Source organism: Jaculus jaculus, chromosome Y (assembly GCF_020740685.1).
Source record: "Jaculus jaculus isolate mJacJac1 chromosome Y, mJacJac1.mat.Y.cur, whole genome shotgun sequence".
In the NCBI taxonomy this organism is placed as follows: domain Eukaryota; kingdom Metazoa; phylum Chordata; class Mammalia; order Rodentia; family Dipodidae; genus Jaculus; species Jaculus jaculus.
The window spans coordinates 9,222,232-9,240,070 of record NC_059126.1 but is presented as its reverse complement, the minus strand read 5'-3'; the positions used below and the strand labels follow the sequence as shown (position 1 = coordinate 9,240,070).

The window sequence follows — 17,839 nt, the reverse complement described above, 5'->3', positions numbered from 1 at the left end:
CAAAAGCTTTATAGGTAAAGAACAATTTTCCTTTTACTTTAAGTGGCATTCTTTCACTAATTTTTTTTAATGGTGTTACACTGTATAGCATAAAAAACAGTAATCTATGTTGAGTATGCATTGAGAATGGAGTAAATTTCATTTGGCATTGCATGTTAATGTGGAAATTTTGTATTCATAGGTGGATATGGACAGTAACTGAACATTGTTTCCAAGTAAGTGTTTGGATTCTATTTTACAGTGTCATAATATGGGAAGTAGACTGAACTGGGCATAAAACATTTTGGATCCAATTTTCTTTCAGATTATGATGCCAAATTAAACCTTGGGATATGTACTTTTTCAGTATATATCCTAAATTATGGCCTTAAACTCTAATGAACTAGCATTTAGTAGTTAAATTACAACTGTAGCTGGATGGGGTGTTTTCATAAAGGATCTGGCTAGAGTAGACTGGAAAGATAGGTTGAAACAAGTACTGCATTTCTTTACTCTGAAAAACAAGGACTAAATGATTTTAAGCAATTATGGCAATGTGATTTTTGTAGTGTGTTGTGTTGGTGCATCACCAAAACAAAAACAAAAACAAACCTTTTATGATCAATGCATTGATTCATGCAAAGACTTTGAGATGATGATGGCATTTACTTAGCAAAGTGCTGCATTCTTATGTGGACATCTTGCTGCCAGAATAGTTTCAAGATAGGATAATAATTTTGCATTTATCTCTCCACATTCCCACTGGAAAACATAGTTGCTAGTGAAACTGAGGACATTGGCCCAAAATACAAATGCTTTTGATGTAAAGCCTAGTAATTAAGATGTGATTCCACCACACCAAATAAAGCCAGATATTTTAGAGCATATGTGTGATCCCAGCATGATGACTGAACACAGGAATTAGAAACAAGAATCCCTGGATCTCACTGGAATCCTGAGGCAATAGGGCAGGTGTGTTTTCAAGAACAACCTGGGTATAGAGTAAGGCCCTATATTGCAAAATAAAAAGAACAGACTGAAATGTAGCTAACTTGGTAGGTTGCTGGCCTAGCATTCACAATGCCATGGGTGTGATCCATACCATTTCATATGAAAGTGTAATTGTGCATGCTTTTATTTCCAGTAATCAATACATTAAAAAAAGGAGGAGAATCTCAAGATTATCCGTCTAGAATCTATGACACATTGTTTCAAAAATAATAGAAATAAGCCTAGAAAATATAAAATGTTCATGAGAAATTATGAAGTCTCTAGTTATTTAAATAATTTTCAGTTTATTTTTATTTATTTATTTGAGAGTGACAGAGAGAGAGAGAAGGAGGGAGAAAAGGGAGAGCAAGAGAGAGTGAGAGAGGGCATGCCAGGGCTTCCAGCCATGCAAATGAAGTCCAGACTCATGCAGCCCCTTGTGCATCTGGATAATGTGGGTCCTGGGGAACTGAGCCTTGAACCAGTGTCCTTAGGCTTCACAGGAAAGGGCTTACCTGCTAAGCCATCTCTCCAGCCCTCTGCTTATTTTTAATATATATTTTGTTGTCAACTTCTACACTTACAGACAACAAATTTTAGTATTTCTACCCTCCTCCACTTTTCCCATCATAACTCTGCTCTCTGTCATATCACCTGCTTTTCTCCATTAGTCTCTTAACATAATGTCATCACCTTTTTCTCCTACCCTGAGCGTCTTGTGTAGGTATCGCTATACAGTGCAGAGTCTTAGATATGGAAGCCAAATTCTGTCTGGACAGTTGCATCTAAAGAGTGCTACCTTTCCTTTGGCTCTTACATTCATTCTGCCAGCTTTTCCCAAACTGACCTTGAGCCTTGGAGGATGTGAGATGTTTCAGTGCTGGACATTGCTCCATCCTTTTTTCTCAGGGGTATATTTCCTTTTGGATCATCCTGGTGGTGCTCACCATCTGAAAAGAGAAGATTCTCTAACCAGAAGTAAGACTAGAATTTATCAGTGAATATGAACATAAGTATATGCTTTTAGGCTATTTGGTTAGAGTCATATATGAATTTATCCAGACAGCACCAGGCTTCAACCTATATGGGAGGGACGGCAAATACCAGCCATGTATTTTCTCCCATATAGTGGGCCTTCAGTACAATTAGAGAGCAGTTGGTTTCCACCAGAGCATACATGACACTACTGCACTCATTCATTCATTTGGCTTATCGAGCCAATCTTGATGCTTCCAGTGTCCACTGTTTTCACTACTGATGACATCATTTTCCCAACAGGCTGCATATACTACAGTCTTTTCTAGCACTCAGTTAGCTGGCCTAAAGGGAGAATATTTTCTGCTCAGCACTACCTTGTTTACCATGACTCTGCCTCTAAAGCATGTGAATTCTTCAGTAACAGGGTCTTACCATCTACTTATCAAAAAAAGCCAAGGGCCTTTGCAAAAGCCAATAATGTTTGGGAGGCAACAGGGACCTCCCTGGCCAACAACTCACTGGAAGGCATCCCATGAATGGCACTGAAAAATTTCTAGAAACAAACTATGGTTTCTGACTGTGACAGTATTCAAAAAGTAGACTTTTACATGTGTATTCAGAATATATTGAATTTTGCTTGTATGTCCTCCCTCCCTTATAGCCTTTTTCTAGATTTTCAGCCTCTACTACTGTTTTTTTTTTTATTTTTATTTTTATTTATTTTTTTATTTTGTTTTGTTTTTCTTTCTAGGTCATACATTTGTCCACATATGACATAGAACTTGCAACATTTGGTTATCTGCATTGCATTACTTCATGTAGTATAATCCTTTCCAGATCCATTCATATCCCTGAAAATTTCATTTTCCTTTACCACTGAATAGAACTCCATTTTGTAGATGTACCACAGCTTTATTATCCATTCATCTGTGTATGGACATCTATGCTGGTTCCATTTCCTAGCTATTTTTAATAGAGCAACAATAAGCATGGTTGTGCAAGTATCCCTAAGTAATGAATCACAGGCATATATGTCTAGGATTGCTATAACTGGAGCATATAGAAAATCTATTTTTAGCTGTCTCAAGAACCTCCAAACTTATTTTCACAATGTCTGTACCAGATTAAATTTCTACCAACATTATAAAATAATTCCCCCTTTACCACATCCTTACTAACATTTGTGGTCATTTGTTTTCTTGATGGTAACCATTTTGATGGGAGACAGATGGATTCCTAAGGTAGTTTAAATATGCATTTTCCTGAAGGCTAAGGATGTAGCATACTTCTCTAGGTGTTTATAGGTCATATGTATTTCTACTGACAAGAAATCTCTATGTAGTTCCACAGCCCATTTTTAATTAGGTTGTTTGATTCCTTATTGTTCTGTTTTTTTAAATCATTGTACATTCTGGATATTAATCCACTGTCAGATACATACTGGAAAAGATTTTCTCCCATTCTGTTGGTTTTCTCTTTGCTATATTCAAGGTATCCTATGTTGTACAACAGCTTTGTAATGTCTTGAGATTCCATTAGTTGATTAGTTGCTTTATTTTTGGTCCAAATGGGGCTTATTCAAAAAGTCAATATGCAAATGTGTTGAAGGGTTTCCCCTACCTTTTCCTCTACCAGATTCAGAGCTTGAGGTCTGATATTAAGTTCCATGTGACTATGGTTTTATAATGTGGCATTTTCGTTGCTTAAAATTGTTTGGGTATTTGAGATTTTATGTGCTTCCAAATGAATTTTGGGTATGTTTTTTCTATTCCTGTGAAGAATGCCATTGGAATTTAATGGGGATTGCAATAAATGTATATTTTTCTTTTGGTAACATTGACATTTCCCCAATATTGATTCTTCCACTTGAAGATTGTGGGATATATTTTCATTTTACTATGTCTTCTGCAATTTCTCTCCTGAGTGTTTTTAAAGTTCTCATTGTAGATATCCTTTGCTTCCTCGGTTAAGCTTATTGCAATGTAATTTATTTATTTATTTGTAAGGCAATTTTTTTAACAGTTTGTTTTTATTGGTGATAATAACAAATAGGAAATACCAAATTTAAAGCTTAAATTTGTAAAATTAAGTATATTGATGCCAAACATAATGGAAGTTTATATGTATAAACTGAAGAATATATAGTAGTTCACTGAGATTACTTATAATATCTGTATTATAAGTAATTAGAAAAGCACAGAGAATTGGGATTAGTACATTTCTGCAAAATACATGAGGTGTTCCTTTCATATTATCATTTATATCTTTGCTTCTTATATTGTTGTTTAAGTTCATTATTATAATCAATACAATTTTGGTGTTATCCAAAAAAAATGTTAAGAATTCAGTTATAAAAGTGATTAAAAGCAATATTACTTTACTGTATACCCCTCATTCTAAGATATTTGAAAACTTATTTATGTCTAAAATCCCTACTTGAGATACACATATTGTTGTTATTTTTGCCTATATATTTGGTTTATTATTTGCTTTTTTATTAAAAACCTTTGTACTCAGTGAATACTGTCAATTTGGTGCCACTATTAGGCTCATCCATTACATACCCCTCCCCTTTTCCCCTTCTTGTTGAGGTATATGGGTCATGCATTCTAGAGTTATCCCACAGTTATGGGTAGGATAAATGTCTGAATATCATGACCCAACATGTGGCTCTGACATTCGTTCTGACCCCGCTTCTGCAAAATTTCCCTGTTGGGTTAATTTTTGGTCTGCTTCAGTGATGAGGTGTTGGGGCCTCTGGGGCTCTGGTTCTCTGATTTGGTAGGAGTTGATTTTTCTTTGTGTTGATCTCCTTCCCCTTGTGGTGGTATCCAGTTCATCAGGAAAACAGCACCCTTCCTTGTTTCGCCCATTTTCCTTAGTTTTAGCCAGGGCCCTTTTGAGGTATGATGGGGCGGCTCTCTCCTTCGGACCTACATCTATCTGAAAAAGAGAAGCAGGTTCTCCAATGGAGAGTAAGTTATTACCAGACAAATGTAATAACTCTTACTTTTTAAATAGAGAATTTAATCAGTGTAGGCCCTCTTGTAGCCCACGATTTGTGGTAGCTTGATATTGGAGAGTGGGCTTATGTTTGGGTGTGGTTCTGACTTGTTTCCCAGCTCCAGCTATGGTTCCCATACCACTGAGGGGATCAGTTAGCCGAATCAAGAGCAGTTGGTTCCCCACCATGGCTGTGAGCCACTATTGCACTTGTGTGGGCATCACAACAGGTTATTTGCTGCTAAGTAGGTTAGACCATGAGTTGCTTGGACAGATATTGGTCATTTTCCCCTAGTCACCCACATAGAACCTATGGCACTAGACAATGCTGACTGGGGACTGATTTTCTTCCAGCTTTCAGCCATGCCATTCCATTTTATGTGTCAACTGCATATGGTGTCTTTAGCAGTAGGGTCTTACCACTAACCTTTGGTGGGTCATCAAGTACTCTGACAAGAATCTGTCTTTCTGGGCTGGAGAGATGGCTTGGCGGTTAAATCCTTGCCTGTGAAGCCTAAGGACCCCACGATTCACCAGGACCCATGTTAGCCAGATGCACAAGGGGGCGCACAAGTCTGGAGTTCCTTTGCAGAGGCTGGAGGCCCTGGCGCGCCCATTCTCTCTCTCTCTCTCTCTCTCTCTCTATCTGCCTCTTTCTCTCTGTCTGTCACTCTCAAATAAATAAATATATTAAAAAAAAAAAAAGAATCTGTCTTTCTTTTAGAAAACCTGTAGGTCTCTCTGATCAAAAGCTCATTGTGGATGATAGCCCCATGCTGGTACTGGGAGTTACATGTCAGTGCCCACTAAGAAAAGGAAGAAAAAAGTAACTAATATAAAAGAGATAGAGAGAATAGAGAGAGAGAGAGGGAGAAAGAGAGAGAGAGAGAGACAAAAACAGAGAGAGAGACAGAGAGAGAGAGAGAGAGAAGAGAGAGAGAAAAGCTGTAGAAGATGATTAATGTTAGTCTTCATCATACCCTTTCCAGTGTCTTGTGTTTTAAAGTTCTCATTGTAGATATCCTTTCCCTCCTTGGTTAACTTTATTCCAAAGTAACTTAGTTATTTACTTTTAAGGCAATTTTGAATATTAGAGTTTCCCTGATTTCATCGTCAACATAGTTCTTGACGTAATATGGGAAAGCTATTGATTTTAGTGTATTTAATTTGTATGCTGTTACTTTGATAAAAGTGTTTACCAGCCCTAACAGTTTGTTGTTAGAATTTTTAGGGTCAGTGATTTTATTTGTTTATGATTTACTTATTTATTTGTTTATTTTTGTTATATCTTTGTCTCTTTTGGTAATATGTTGATGCTGGACTCCTAGAAGGAGTTCAGCAAAAATCCAACCTTTTCTATATTATGGAAATATTTCACAAGCAGTATTGTTAGTTTTCCATTAATGTCTTATAAAATTCATGTGTGGATCCATTTTGGGCCTTTTTTTAAAGTTGTGAGTATTATATAACGGCTTGGAGTTCTGTTCTTTTTCTAAGTGTATTTAAATGGATTATCTCATCTTGATTTGATTTTGGTCACTCATATGCATCAAGGAAATCTACCATTTCTTTCAGATTTTCAAATATACACATATGTATATATTCTAAAGACTGTCCTTATAATTGTCTGAAGTTCTTTTGATTCTTTTGGAAAGGTGCCTCTTTCATGTCTAATTTCATTGAGTTTTGTCTCTTCTGTCTTTATTGTAGTCAAAGTGTGGTTTACCAATCTTGTTTATCCTTTCAAAGAATGAAATTTTTGTTTCTTTGAACTTTTTGGATTATATTTCATTAATTTCAGCCCTAATGTGTGTGTGTGTGTGTGTGTGTGTTTTTTTTTTTTTTGGTAAACATATACTTTCACCATTTATTAAAGATAAAGAAAATTTGCATGTTAATGTATATGCTTATTTTAACAGAAAGAATTTAAACAAGTGAATATTTGATAATGCAGGATAGAAAAAAAAACAAGGTTTTTCAGGGCTGATCAACAGTTAAAGTTTATAATCATCAAATATCTACTTTTACTGTTACCAAACATTTCAATCTACACATAGTAATGAAATTAATAAAAATGAATATATAACCAAGTATATCCACAGTTAAGAGACATGGCTCTCCATGTAGAATTTTCACCTCAATGTTTCTCTGCAAAAGACATTGAAACTAATAGTCTAGAAATCTTTTCATTTTTTCCTTTAATGGTAATACTGTGGGTTGAACCTGGGGATGAATGGCAGGCCAGTGATTAGCAATGAGTTATACTTAAGCCTCTTGTACTTTTATTTCACTAAGCTGCCAAGGCATTCACTGAGCTCAAGATCCTTGTGCTTCAACCCCCCAAATAATTGGAATTATAGACTGATACCATCAGGCCCCGCCAAGGCCTTTGAAATATACCAAGAAGCAGTAAACATGTAACTTATAACCAGTAAACACATAAATCTTGTGCAACATTTCATTCATGATATGATATTGTGAACATTATTTAATTAATTTGTATGAGGATTTCAACATATTTAAATTAAAGGATTTCCTTACATTGGAATTTCTCACAAAAATGTAGTATAGTTGTTAAACTCCAAACTGCTAGGGTTTCAAGTGCTCATTCATATATGTTTGCATTACCATGTGTCTTTAAATGGATGTGTTAGACATGAGGGTATCCCCGCATCCCACTCCTTCACAGGGTTTCCTGACAGAATGAGTTGTGTCATGAAATCAAATGAGTCTTAACACATCTCCTCCATTTTTGAATTTCTCATGATTAAAAAAATACCTCATATTTGCCTTATTAGATTTTCCTCAGAGGAGTATGCCCATACATTTGAAAGAAAACAAAGTTTAAATATTCCTATACATTGTTTACATTCATAGGATTCTCCCTTGAACATGATATTTTTCATGCATTCGAAGGGAACTGTTAAGTCTGAAGACTTTATCACAGTGTTTACATTCATAAGGCATTTCACCAGTATGAATTCTTTCATGGATTTGAAGTGAATTGGAATAAAGAAAATCTTTACTACATGTATTACATTTATGGAGTTTTTCTCCAGTATGAGACCTTTCATGCCTCTGAAGAATACATAGATAAGTAAAGGACTTACCACACTGTTTACATTCATAGGGTTTTACTCCAGTGTGAGTTCTTTCATGTAGTTGCAGGAAACTGGAACAGCTAAGAATCTTACCACACTGTTTACACTTATAGAAATCACAATGCGTTTTTTCATGTAGAAAATAACTGAGACTTCTGAAGGTTTTATCACATTGTTTACATTCATAGGTTTTTTTCCTGAGTATGAATTCTTTTTCATGTGTTTTCAGGTAACAGAGAATCCTAAAGGTTTTACCACGCTGTTTACATTCATAAGGTTTCCACCAGTATGAGTACTTTCATGTCTTCAAAGGAAGGAAATACAAGTAAAGGCTTTCCTAGAAATCTTACATTTATAGGGTTTCTCTCCAGTGTGAGACCTTTCATGCATTTGAAGCAAACAGCAGTAGATAAAAGGCTTACCACATTGTTTACATTCATAGGGTTTTCCTTCTGCATTAGTTCTTTCATGTGCTCTAAAATAACTGAAAGCCCCGAAGGCTTTACCACACTGCTTACACACATAGGGTTTTCCTTCAGTGTGAGTTTTTTCATGTACTCTATGATTACTGTGACTTCTGAAGGCTTTGTCACATTGTTTACATTCATAGAGTTTTCTTTCAGCATGAGTTTTTTCATGTCCTAGAAGAGTACTGACATGTCCAAAGGCTTTACCGCATTGTTTACATTCATGAGGTTTTTTCCTCCAGTATGAGTTCTTTCATGTAGTTGCAGGCAAATGGAAGAACTGAGAGTTTTACCACAATGTTTACAATCATCAACATCACTATGTGCTCTTTCATGTCCTTGAAGTTTACTAAGATAATTGAAGACTTTACCACATTGTTTACATTCATAAGGTTTCTCACCAGTATGGATTGTTTCATGTATTCTAAGTTTACTGGGATATCTGAAGGCTTTACCACATTGTTTACATTGATGAGGTTTTTTGATAGTATGAGTTATTTCATGTCTTCTAAAATGGCTGAGACTTCTGAAGGCTTTGCCACATTGTTTACATGTATAAGACTTTTCTCCAGTATGAGTTCTTTCATGCAGTGGAAGAGAACTTGAGGAACTGAGTCACATTGTTTACAATCATATAATTTTACTTCACTATGAGACGTTTCATGTACACAAAAATGACTGAAACCCCTGAAGGCTTTACCACACTGTTTACATGTATAAGGTTTTTCTCCAGTATGTATTATTTTATGTAACGGAAGGGAACTGGAACAACTGAGACTTTTACCAGTCTGTTTACACTGGTAGAGTTTTTCATGAGTTCCTTCATGGATGCGAAGGTAATTGCAACTTCTGAAGGCATTACCACATTGTTTACATTCATACGGCTCTTCTCCAGCATGACCTCTTTCATGTACTTGAAGGTAACAGTGACATTTGAAAGCTTTACCACACTGTGTACATTCATAGGGTTTTTCTGCATTATGAGTTTTTTGGTGCAACTGAAGGGAACTGGAAGAACCAAGGGTTTTACCATATTGTTTCAATTCATAAGGGTTTTCTTTTGTATGAGTAATTTCATGTGATTGGAGTTTATTGGGACTTGTAAAGGCGTTACCACACTGTTTATATGTATGCTGCTTTTTACTATACTCCTGATGTTCAGATGGTTTGTATTCAGTGTGACGTAGGCTGTGTCTATTAAAGGATGAATGACACTGGAAGCCTTTTCCACACATAGTGCATTCACAAGGTTTTACTAGAGTAGAAATTTTCATACTCTTGCTGAGACTCTTCTTGACTCACATTGAGTATCTCTACCATGTATCTTCATGTCCCGGCTTCCGGGCTCCTCTGCACACTGCAAGCAACCAGGGTTGGTGCTGCCCACCGCTCACAGGGACGGGGGAGGCGGACACAGCAGCATGGCAGCACGGAAAGCAGCTGAGGGGATCCTCAGTCCCAGCCCTAATGTTTATTATTTCTCCCCATCTACCTAATTTTGGTTTGCCTTCTTCTTCATTTTCCAAGGCCTGAAGGTGAAGCATTAAATTGTTACTTGTGAACTCTCAAATTTCTTAATATAGGCACTAAGATTTATAAATTTCCCTCTTAGGGCTGGCTTCATTTTTCCCCAAAGGTTTTGGTATGTTGTTATTATCATCCTAATTTTATTCTATGAGTTTATTGATTTACTTTTTGATTTGTCAATGAACCATTGATCACTCAATACTGTTGTTTAGAATCCATGAATTTCTGTATGCTCTGTAGCTTTCACTGTTGCTTATTTGGAATTAATCCCATTGTGTTCAGATAGAGTACTAGGGATTATTTCAATTTTCCTGTAATTGTGGAGAGTTGCTATGTATCCTAATATATGTTCTATTTTGGAAAATGTTCCATGTGCTGCTGAGAAAATGTATTTTTTTGCAGTATTTGCATGAAATTCTCTGTAGATTTATGTTAGGTTCCTTTTTTTTTACATGGCATCATTTAATTCAGATGGCTCTGTATTTTTTCCCAGGATGACCCACCAAGTGATGACATTGGGGTATTGATGTCTTCCACTACAGTTGTGTTTGATGTTTGATTCCCTTCATTTCTCTCTGGTTTCTTTGAGCTTAATTACTATCATATTCATGAATTTTTTTTCTGACATTTTATGTAAAACAGTTTCATTGGTACATGGTTCATGTAGTCCAGGCTGGCCTTGAAATCAGCATGGATGTAGCCAAAGATGAACTTGAAATTGAACTTGAACTCCTGGTTCTCCAACCTCTAGCCACTAAGTTCCAGAACTAAACATGTTATGCCATTTTTTGTATCTCCTATATAGTACATTTAATATGATTATACCTGGACTTATGTTGAGATGAAGATACTGTGGTGGTTTGATTCAGGTGTCCCCCATAAACTTAGGTGTTCTGAATGCTAGGTTCCCAGCTGATGGATATTTGGGAATTAATGCCTCTTGGAGGGAGTGTATTGTTGGGGGCGGGCTTATGGGCTTTATAGCCAGTTTCCCCATGCCAGTGTTTGGCACACCCTCCTGTTGCTGTGATCCACCTTATGTTGGCCAGGGGGTGAGGCCCACCCTCTGCTCATGCCATCATTTTCCCCTGCCATCATGGAGCTTCCCCTAAAGCCTGTAAGCCAAATAAACCTCTTTTTCCCAGAAGCTGCTCTTGGTTGGGTGATTTCTACCAGCAATGCAACCCAGACTGCAACAGTAAAGTGGTAACGAGGAGTGGGATTGCTGCTAGACACCTGACTGTGTAGCTTTGGCCTTTTGGAGCTGATTTTCAAGAGGAATATGGAAGGAATTGAAACCTTGGCCTAAGAGATGCCTTGCAGTGCTGTAAGTACAGCTTGATGGTCTATCCTGGTCAGAGCTGAAAGACCTGAAGGCAGTAAGAACTATGGACTGTGAGGTTTGGCTTATGAGGGTGAGAAAGAGCTTTGCCTGGACTGGGCTAGCAGTTTGTGTGAGAAGCTTGCTCTTGTGCCCATGTCCTGAGAAGTTGTGCAGGGTTGCTTTGCGTAGAAATGAACTGGTGTGAGCAGAGGGATATGGCACAGAAAGAAAAATCTTTGGGTGAACTGTTGCCCGTTCAGCTGCAACTGAGAGATTACAACCTATGAGACTGGGCTAGCTGACCTACGCTGGGGCAACAAGAAGAATGTAGATTCTTTTGATGGGGCCTGAGTGCTCTAGGTGTCCTGTTCTTCAAAGTCTGCTTTATTCCCCCCTGGATTAACAAATTGGCACCCTACCTGGTATCGTGGAGTATAAGAAATGCTGGAAAGAGGGTCACTGAGTTTGCAACACTGACTTGTGTTTTGGAAATGGCCATGGGCAGTGTGAAGCGGGTTTGCTGGTTGCCTGCATAGAGACCCCATGGGGCCATGAGGATGAACCGTGGATTGCAGTGGAGACCCAGTGGAGATGCCGGGACAATGAGATGGCTGCCGAGGAGCTGCCGGCCCTATGAAGTTTTCCAGGACTGTGACTAGCCTAGCTGGAGGGGCAGAATTGGAATGGCAGAGACTGGTTGCTGGTTAGAATTATCAGACTTGAAGATTTGTCACTGGCTAGAGTTGCTGCACTTGAAGCTACAGAGTTTGATGTTTTCCCTGGTTGTTTTAAATCTTGTATTGGTTGAATGTTTCTTTGCTATGCCCAATGCCATCTACTGCAGTGTGAATATTTGTTCTGTGCCATTATGGGTTTTTTGAGGTTATTTTTTGGTATTATGGCTCAGTTAAAAGATCTTGAACTATGGGGATGTATGAACATCATTGGGATTGATAAAAACTATGGGACTTTTAAAGTCAGACTGAATGCATTGTATTTTACATCATGTATGGATATCAGTTTATGGGGGCCAGGGGCGGAATGTGGTGGTTTGATTCAGGTGTCCCCCATAAACTTAGGTGTTCTGAATGCTAGGTTCCCAGCTGATGGATATTTAGGAATTAATGCCTCCTGGAGGGAGTGTATTGTTGGGGGCGGGCTTATGGGCTTTATAGCCAGTTTCCCCATGCCAGTGTTTGGCACACCCTCCTGTTGCTGTGATCCACCTGATGTTGGCCAGGGGGTGATGTCCACCCTCTCCTCATGCCATCGTTTCCCCCCTGCCATCGTGGAGCTTCCCCTCAAGCCTGTAAGCCAAATAAACCTCTTTTTCCCAGAAGCTGCTCTTGGTTGGGTGATTTCTACCAGCAATGCGACCCAGACTGCAACAGATACATTTAACTAATTCCATCTTTCTTATAATTATTCAGTGACTATTTTAGAAAAAACTACTTTAGCTCCCTTAAAAAAGGCCTACAGGACTAATGTATAATGACACATGCCTTCATGATTCTGTTAGGATGTATGGATACATCCTTCTTTGAAGCAAACTGAAGTTACATAAGCTTGCTCCTTTATTACATTCTCTCTTCAATTTCTTCATTGAGTGTTTTCATGTTTCCACTGTATAGATCTTTCACTTCTTTGATTAATGTCATTCCAGTGTACTTTGTTTATTTACTTATTTTTGTTGCTATTGAAAATGGGATAATTAATTAAATTATTATAATTAATTAAAGAATCCAGTACTATATTGAATTGTACAGGTGTGAGTGGGCACACCTGTCTTGTTCCATATCTCAGTGGGAATTCCTGCAGTCTCTCTCCATTAAGCATTGTTGTGGCTTTAGAAGCTTTGCATATAGCCTTTATTGTGTTAAGGTATAAGGAATCATGCCAGTTTTTTCAATGTTTTCATCATGAAGTGATGTTGTATTTTGTCAAAGGCATTTTCTGCATCTATCTAAATGACTAGGTAGGTTTTTGTTTTCTTTTGTTTTTAGTCTTGTTTAGTGGTGTACTACACTGACATATTTACATATGTTGAAACACCCCTGTCTTGTTTGGATGAAGCCCACTTGGTAAAGGTGGATAATGGCTTTGATCTTTTGTTGATTGGTTTTGCAAGGATTTTGTTCAGGATCTTTGTGTCTATGACCATCAGTGAAATAGGGCTGTAGATTTAAAGTTTTTGGCATTTCTGGCTGGTTTTTGGTGTTATGGTGATAGCAGCTTCACAGAAGGAATTGGGGAACTTTCTGAGCTCTCAAATTTTGTAGCACAGATTGAGAAAGATTAGTTATAGTTCTTCCGTGAAGGTATGATAGAGTTCCATCTGGTCCTGGACTCTACTTTTTGGAAAGTTTTTTAATGACCTTTTCAATTTCTATGAGTGTGATAGGTTTGTTTAGGAGATTAATGTGCTCTGAATTTAGGTTATGTACTTTGTATATGTCTAGGGATCTCTCCACTGACTCTACATTTTCCAGTTTTGTTGAATAGAGCCTTTTGAGTAAGACCTGAAATTTCTCCCAATTTTACCTATGTCTGTTGGGATTTCTCCATTTCTATTTCTACTTTTTTTTTTTTTAATTTGAAGTACTCCCCCCCTTTTTTTGCCTGATCAAATTGGCCAATGGTTTGTCAATCTGGTTTATTTTCTCAAACAACAATTTCTTTGTTTCATCAATTTTCTTAATTTGCTGTTTCTTTCCAATTCATTACTTTCTGCTCTGATTTTAGCTGTTTCTTTCCATCTGGAGTTTTATGGATGAGATTCTCTTGCTTTCTAGTGCCTTTAGGTGGATTGTTTTTGTTACTGATTTGCGATCTCTCTGTCTTTGTTATGATGGCATTTCATCCTATGAATTTTCCTCTGACAACTGCCTTCACTGTGTCTCATAACATCTGATGGAATTTTTGGTGTATTGTTGTTATTTTGTAGCAATATAGAATTGTGATCTGATAGCATGCAGGGGATTATGTCATTCTTCCTTATTACGTTGAGGTAGTACTTATGACCCAGTGTATTATCTATTTCAGAGAATGTTCCATGGGCTGCTGAGAAGAATGTGCTGTCTGTGACTTTGGGTTGGAATGTTCTATAGATGTCCATTAGATCTGAATGTTGTACGATTTGTTGAGCTTTCTCATTTCCCTGTAGACTTTCTGTTTCCATGATCTATCTATTGTGATAATGTTGTATTGAAGACCCCATCTATGATGGTGGTGTTGATTTTTTCTCTTTCATTGTCAAGCAAGCTTTGTTGTATAAATTGTGATGCACCTGTGTTTGTTGCATAAAGATGATGATTGTGACATCCTCCTGCTGGATAATTCCCTTGATCAGTAGGTACTGGCCTTCTTTTTTATTATTTTTGGTTTGAGGTCTATTTTATGTGATATTACTATGGTTATGCCTGCTTGTTTCTCATTCCCATTTGGTTGGAATATCACTTTCCACCCTTTCACCCCGAGGAGGTGCTGAGTGGGTTTCGTGAAGAAAACAGATTGAGGGGTCAAATTTTCTGATCCACCCTGTTATCTTGCGTCTTTTGGTGCATCAATTAAGGCCATTCACATTTAGGGTAAGGGCTGTGAAGTTTGATTTGATGCCTCCCATCTTGTTTCAGTTTATTTGGTTCAAGTCTTCATGCACTTAGAAGTTTATGTGCATTCTCTTAGGTTATTTTGATCTGCTATTTGTAGGCACTTGAGGTTGATATTTGATTCTTCTGTGTGGAGAATTCCTGAAATTCTCTTTCTACTGTAGGTTTGGTCTTGTGTTCATATAGTTACAAAGCTGAGTTTTGTTATGGAAAATTTTTGTTAAACCACCTATTAGGAGGAATACTTTTGCTGGGTAGAATACTTGGGGTGGGAAGCCATAGGTTCTTAGATTTTTCAGCATTCCATTCCAGGACGTTCTGTCTTTAAGATTTTCCACTCAGAAGTTTGAAGTGATTCTGATGGGGTTACCTTTTAATGTGATGTGCTGTTTTTCTTCAGGTTCTTTTTAGACTTTCACTTCAATGATGGTCAGAGTGGGTGGGAGATCATGTGGGGTCAGGGCGAGGGTGCAGCAGGTTGGTGTGGGCTGAATGTCCCATGGGGGCAGAAAGGGATGAAGCAGTGCAAGTCTCAAGTCTGGCAGGGTCCGGGCAGAAAAGACTGGAGTGGGTTGGAAGTCACATGGGGTATGTTGGGGCAGTGCAGTATGGAGCCAGACAGAAGCTGCAATGGGGCGGTGGGGTGCAGCAGAGTAGGTCTGAAGTTGTGCAGGGTGTGGATGGAAAAGAGAGGAGCAGGTGGGAAGTTATGTAGGGGGAGTACACAGTGGAGCAGATGGGAAGTCCCATGGAGACAGAGCGGGTATAGTAGACCTTGTCTGTAGTTCTGGGGGCAGGAGCAAAGCAGAGGATGGCGGGTTAGAATCATGTGGGCCGGGTCCAAACAGGGCGTGTCCAAAGGAATTCACAGGAGGGTAGGGCAGGTGAGTGGGTCAAAATCAGGGAGAGGGGTGTAGAATGGAGTGGTAAGAAGGCACCAGTGAGGGACCCAAGTGGGAAGGGTGACGGTGTTCTGATGACATATGTGTACAGAAGGTGGTTGTTTGTCCTGGCCATTGCCTGTGCTTGACTGCAGATGAAACTACTGGCCTGGGTCTCCTTACCTGCAATTATTTCTAACAGAGGCTGGGACTCTGGCTAAGACAGCTACTTGGGGATTTGTGGTACTGGTAGATTACCCAAGAGCATGGGAATCAGCAAATTCCTGCTTTGGCCCCTCCACACCTGCCCACTGGCAATCTACTAGTTTGCACTGCAAAAAAGTCGCAGTGAGCCCTCAATTACTTGCCTCTCCTTCCTGATAGTTGTGTTCCTCCCCCCCCCCCCCCCCTTCACTTTCTTCAAGCCTCCCTATGGTCCAAGTCACAAGGTGATCCATGTTAGGAAAAACAGACTTGTGAGAGCATGCAATGATCGTCTTTCTGTGATTGTGTGAGTTAACTTATTACGTTCTGTTCCACAGTTGACCATTTTTTCTACAAATTTCATTGTATCATATTTACCTACAGCTTAATACATTTCTTTTATGTATATATGCCACATATTCCTTATTCATTTTATGAGTAGGTTTTGGATTACTTTTTTTTTTTTTATGGAGACTCTACATTTATTGAATAACTGGTATGATACAAACTGGAATCACTGAATTCCAAATAAATGAATTTCACTTTTTCACCATTTGATCTATTGCTTTTTAGAACACTCTTGGCAACCACCTGATGTTAACTTTAAAATGGGTTAACAATTTTTTTCCTGCTTAGTAAGTCCTTCTGTCACTCTCTGAAGGGACCTACTGTCCTTTCTGTACAATTTGGGCAAACCGACTGGTGATGGCTAGAGTAGTGTCAATGAAGCAGTCCACACAACTAGAGAGACAGTTTTCAGTGTGAGAATCTAGACCATTTCCTGACTTTTCCGCACACTTATCCCAACACAGTTCCATGAAGCCATGCACCTGAGCCATGAATTGTACCTTCTGCTGCTCAGTGGCCAACAGGCGCTGCAACTTCGCCTCCTCAGCTTCACCCAGCTCCACCATGGTCAGCTGCACCGGAGGCCTGCGCAAGTCAGCGTCTGGATTACCTTTTCAATAACCATGGCTGTTATAGGATTGTTTAGTAAGTGAATCTACATTGGATTTAGTTTTGAAAGGTGGTATGTAACTAGGAATTCAGTTTGTTCCAGGTTATTCAATTTTGTACAGTACAGTTTTTGGAATTGTTCCCTGATTATTCTTCCAATTTCATTGTTATTTGTTGTGACCTCTCCTTTTTCATTTCTTATTTTGTTAATTCCAGACTTTTTGCTTGTTTGTTTATCAAATTGGCCTAGGGGTGGCCAATATTGTTTATTTTTAGTTATTTATTTTTACAGAACCAGTTCTTCATTTCATCCATTTAAAAAAAAACAAAAACATGTTATCTTAGTTTCTGATTCATGAATTTCTGCTCTAATCTTCATTATTTAAATCTTTGTGAAGCTCTTTAGTTGGATTCTCCTTGTTTTTCCTTTGCCTTTAACTGGCCAATTTCATTTTTAATTTTGAATCTTTGTTTCTTTGTAATGAAAGCATTTAGCAGTATAACTTTTCCCCACAGGACTTCCTTAATTGTGCCCCATAGATTTTGGTAGTTTGGTAGTGTTTACATTATCATTCAACCCGAGGAATTTTACATATGTTTCATTTCCACCATGACCCATTTATTGTTCAAAACTTTGTGATTTAGTGACATAATACAGGATGTTACTTCAATTTTCCTGACTTTATGTAGGCATGTTTTATGGCCTACTATATGCTCAATTTTAGAGAGGGTTCTGTCGCCTGCTGAGAATGTGTAGACTTTAGTCTTGGTGTGGAAAGTTCTCTATATATCCTTTAGGTATCGTTGATCTATGATTTTG

At 38.1% G+C, this 17,839-nt stretch overlaps 2 protein-coding genes across 2 annotated transcripts in view; both read right to left on the bottom strand.

The window, feature by feature from the left end:
* LOC123457061 (zinc finger protein 844-like) overlaps nt 1-9,497 on the bottom strand; it is a 73,249-nt gene extending 63,752 nt beyond the window's left edge. The window contains exons 1-3 of the mRNA XM_045141155.1: nt 9,303-9,497; nt 8,474-8,692; nt 8,061-8,157 (exon numbers count right to left, since the gene is read on the bottom strand). Coding sequence (XP_044997090.1) covers nt 8,061-8,157; nt 8,474-8,692; nt 9,303-9,497 — 511 coding nt within the window. The remainder of the gene's footprint in view (nt 1-8,060; nt 8,158-8,473; nt 8,693-9,302) is intronic.
* A 7,230-nt stretch (nt 9,498-16,727) lies between these two features.
* On the bottom strand, nt 16,728-16,976 carry LOC123457071 (mitochondrial import inner membrane translocase subunit Tim8 B-like). The gene has a single exon (XM_045141159.1). The coding sequence runs from the start codon at nt 16,974-16,976 to the stop codon at nt 16,728-16,730; it is 249 nt and encodes an 82-aa protein (XP_044997094.1).
* Between the last annotated feature and the right edge of the window lie 863 nt (nt 16,977-17,839).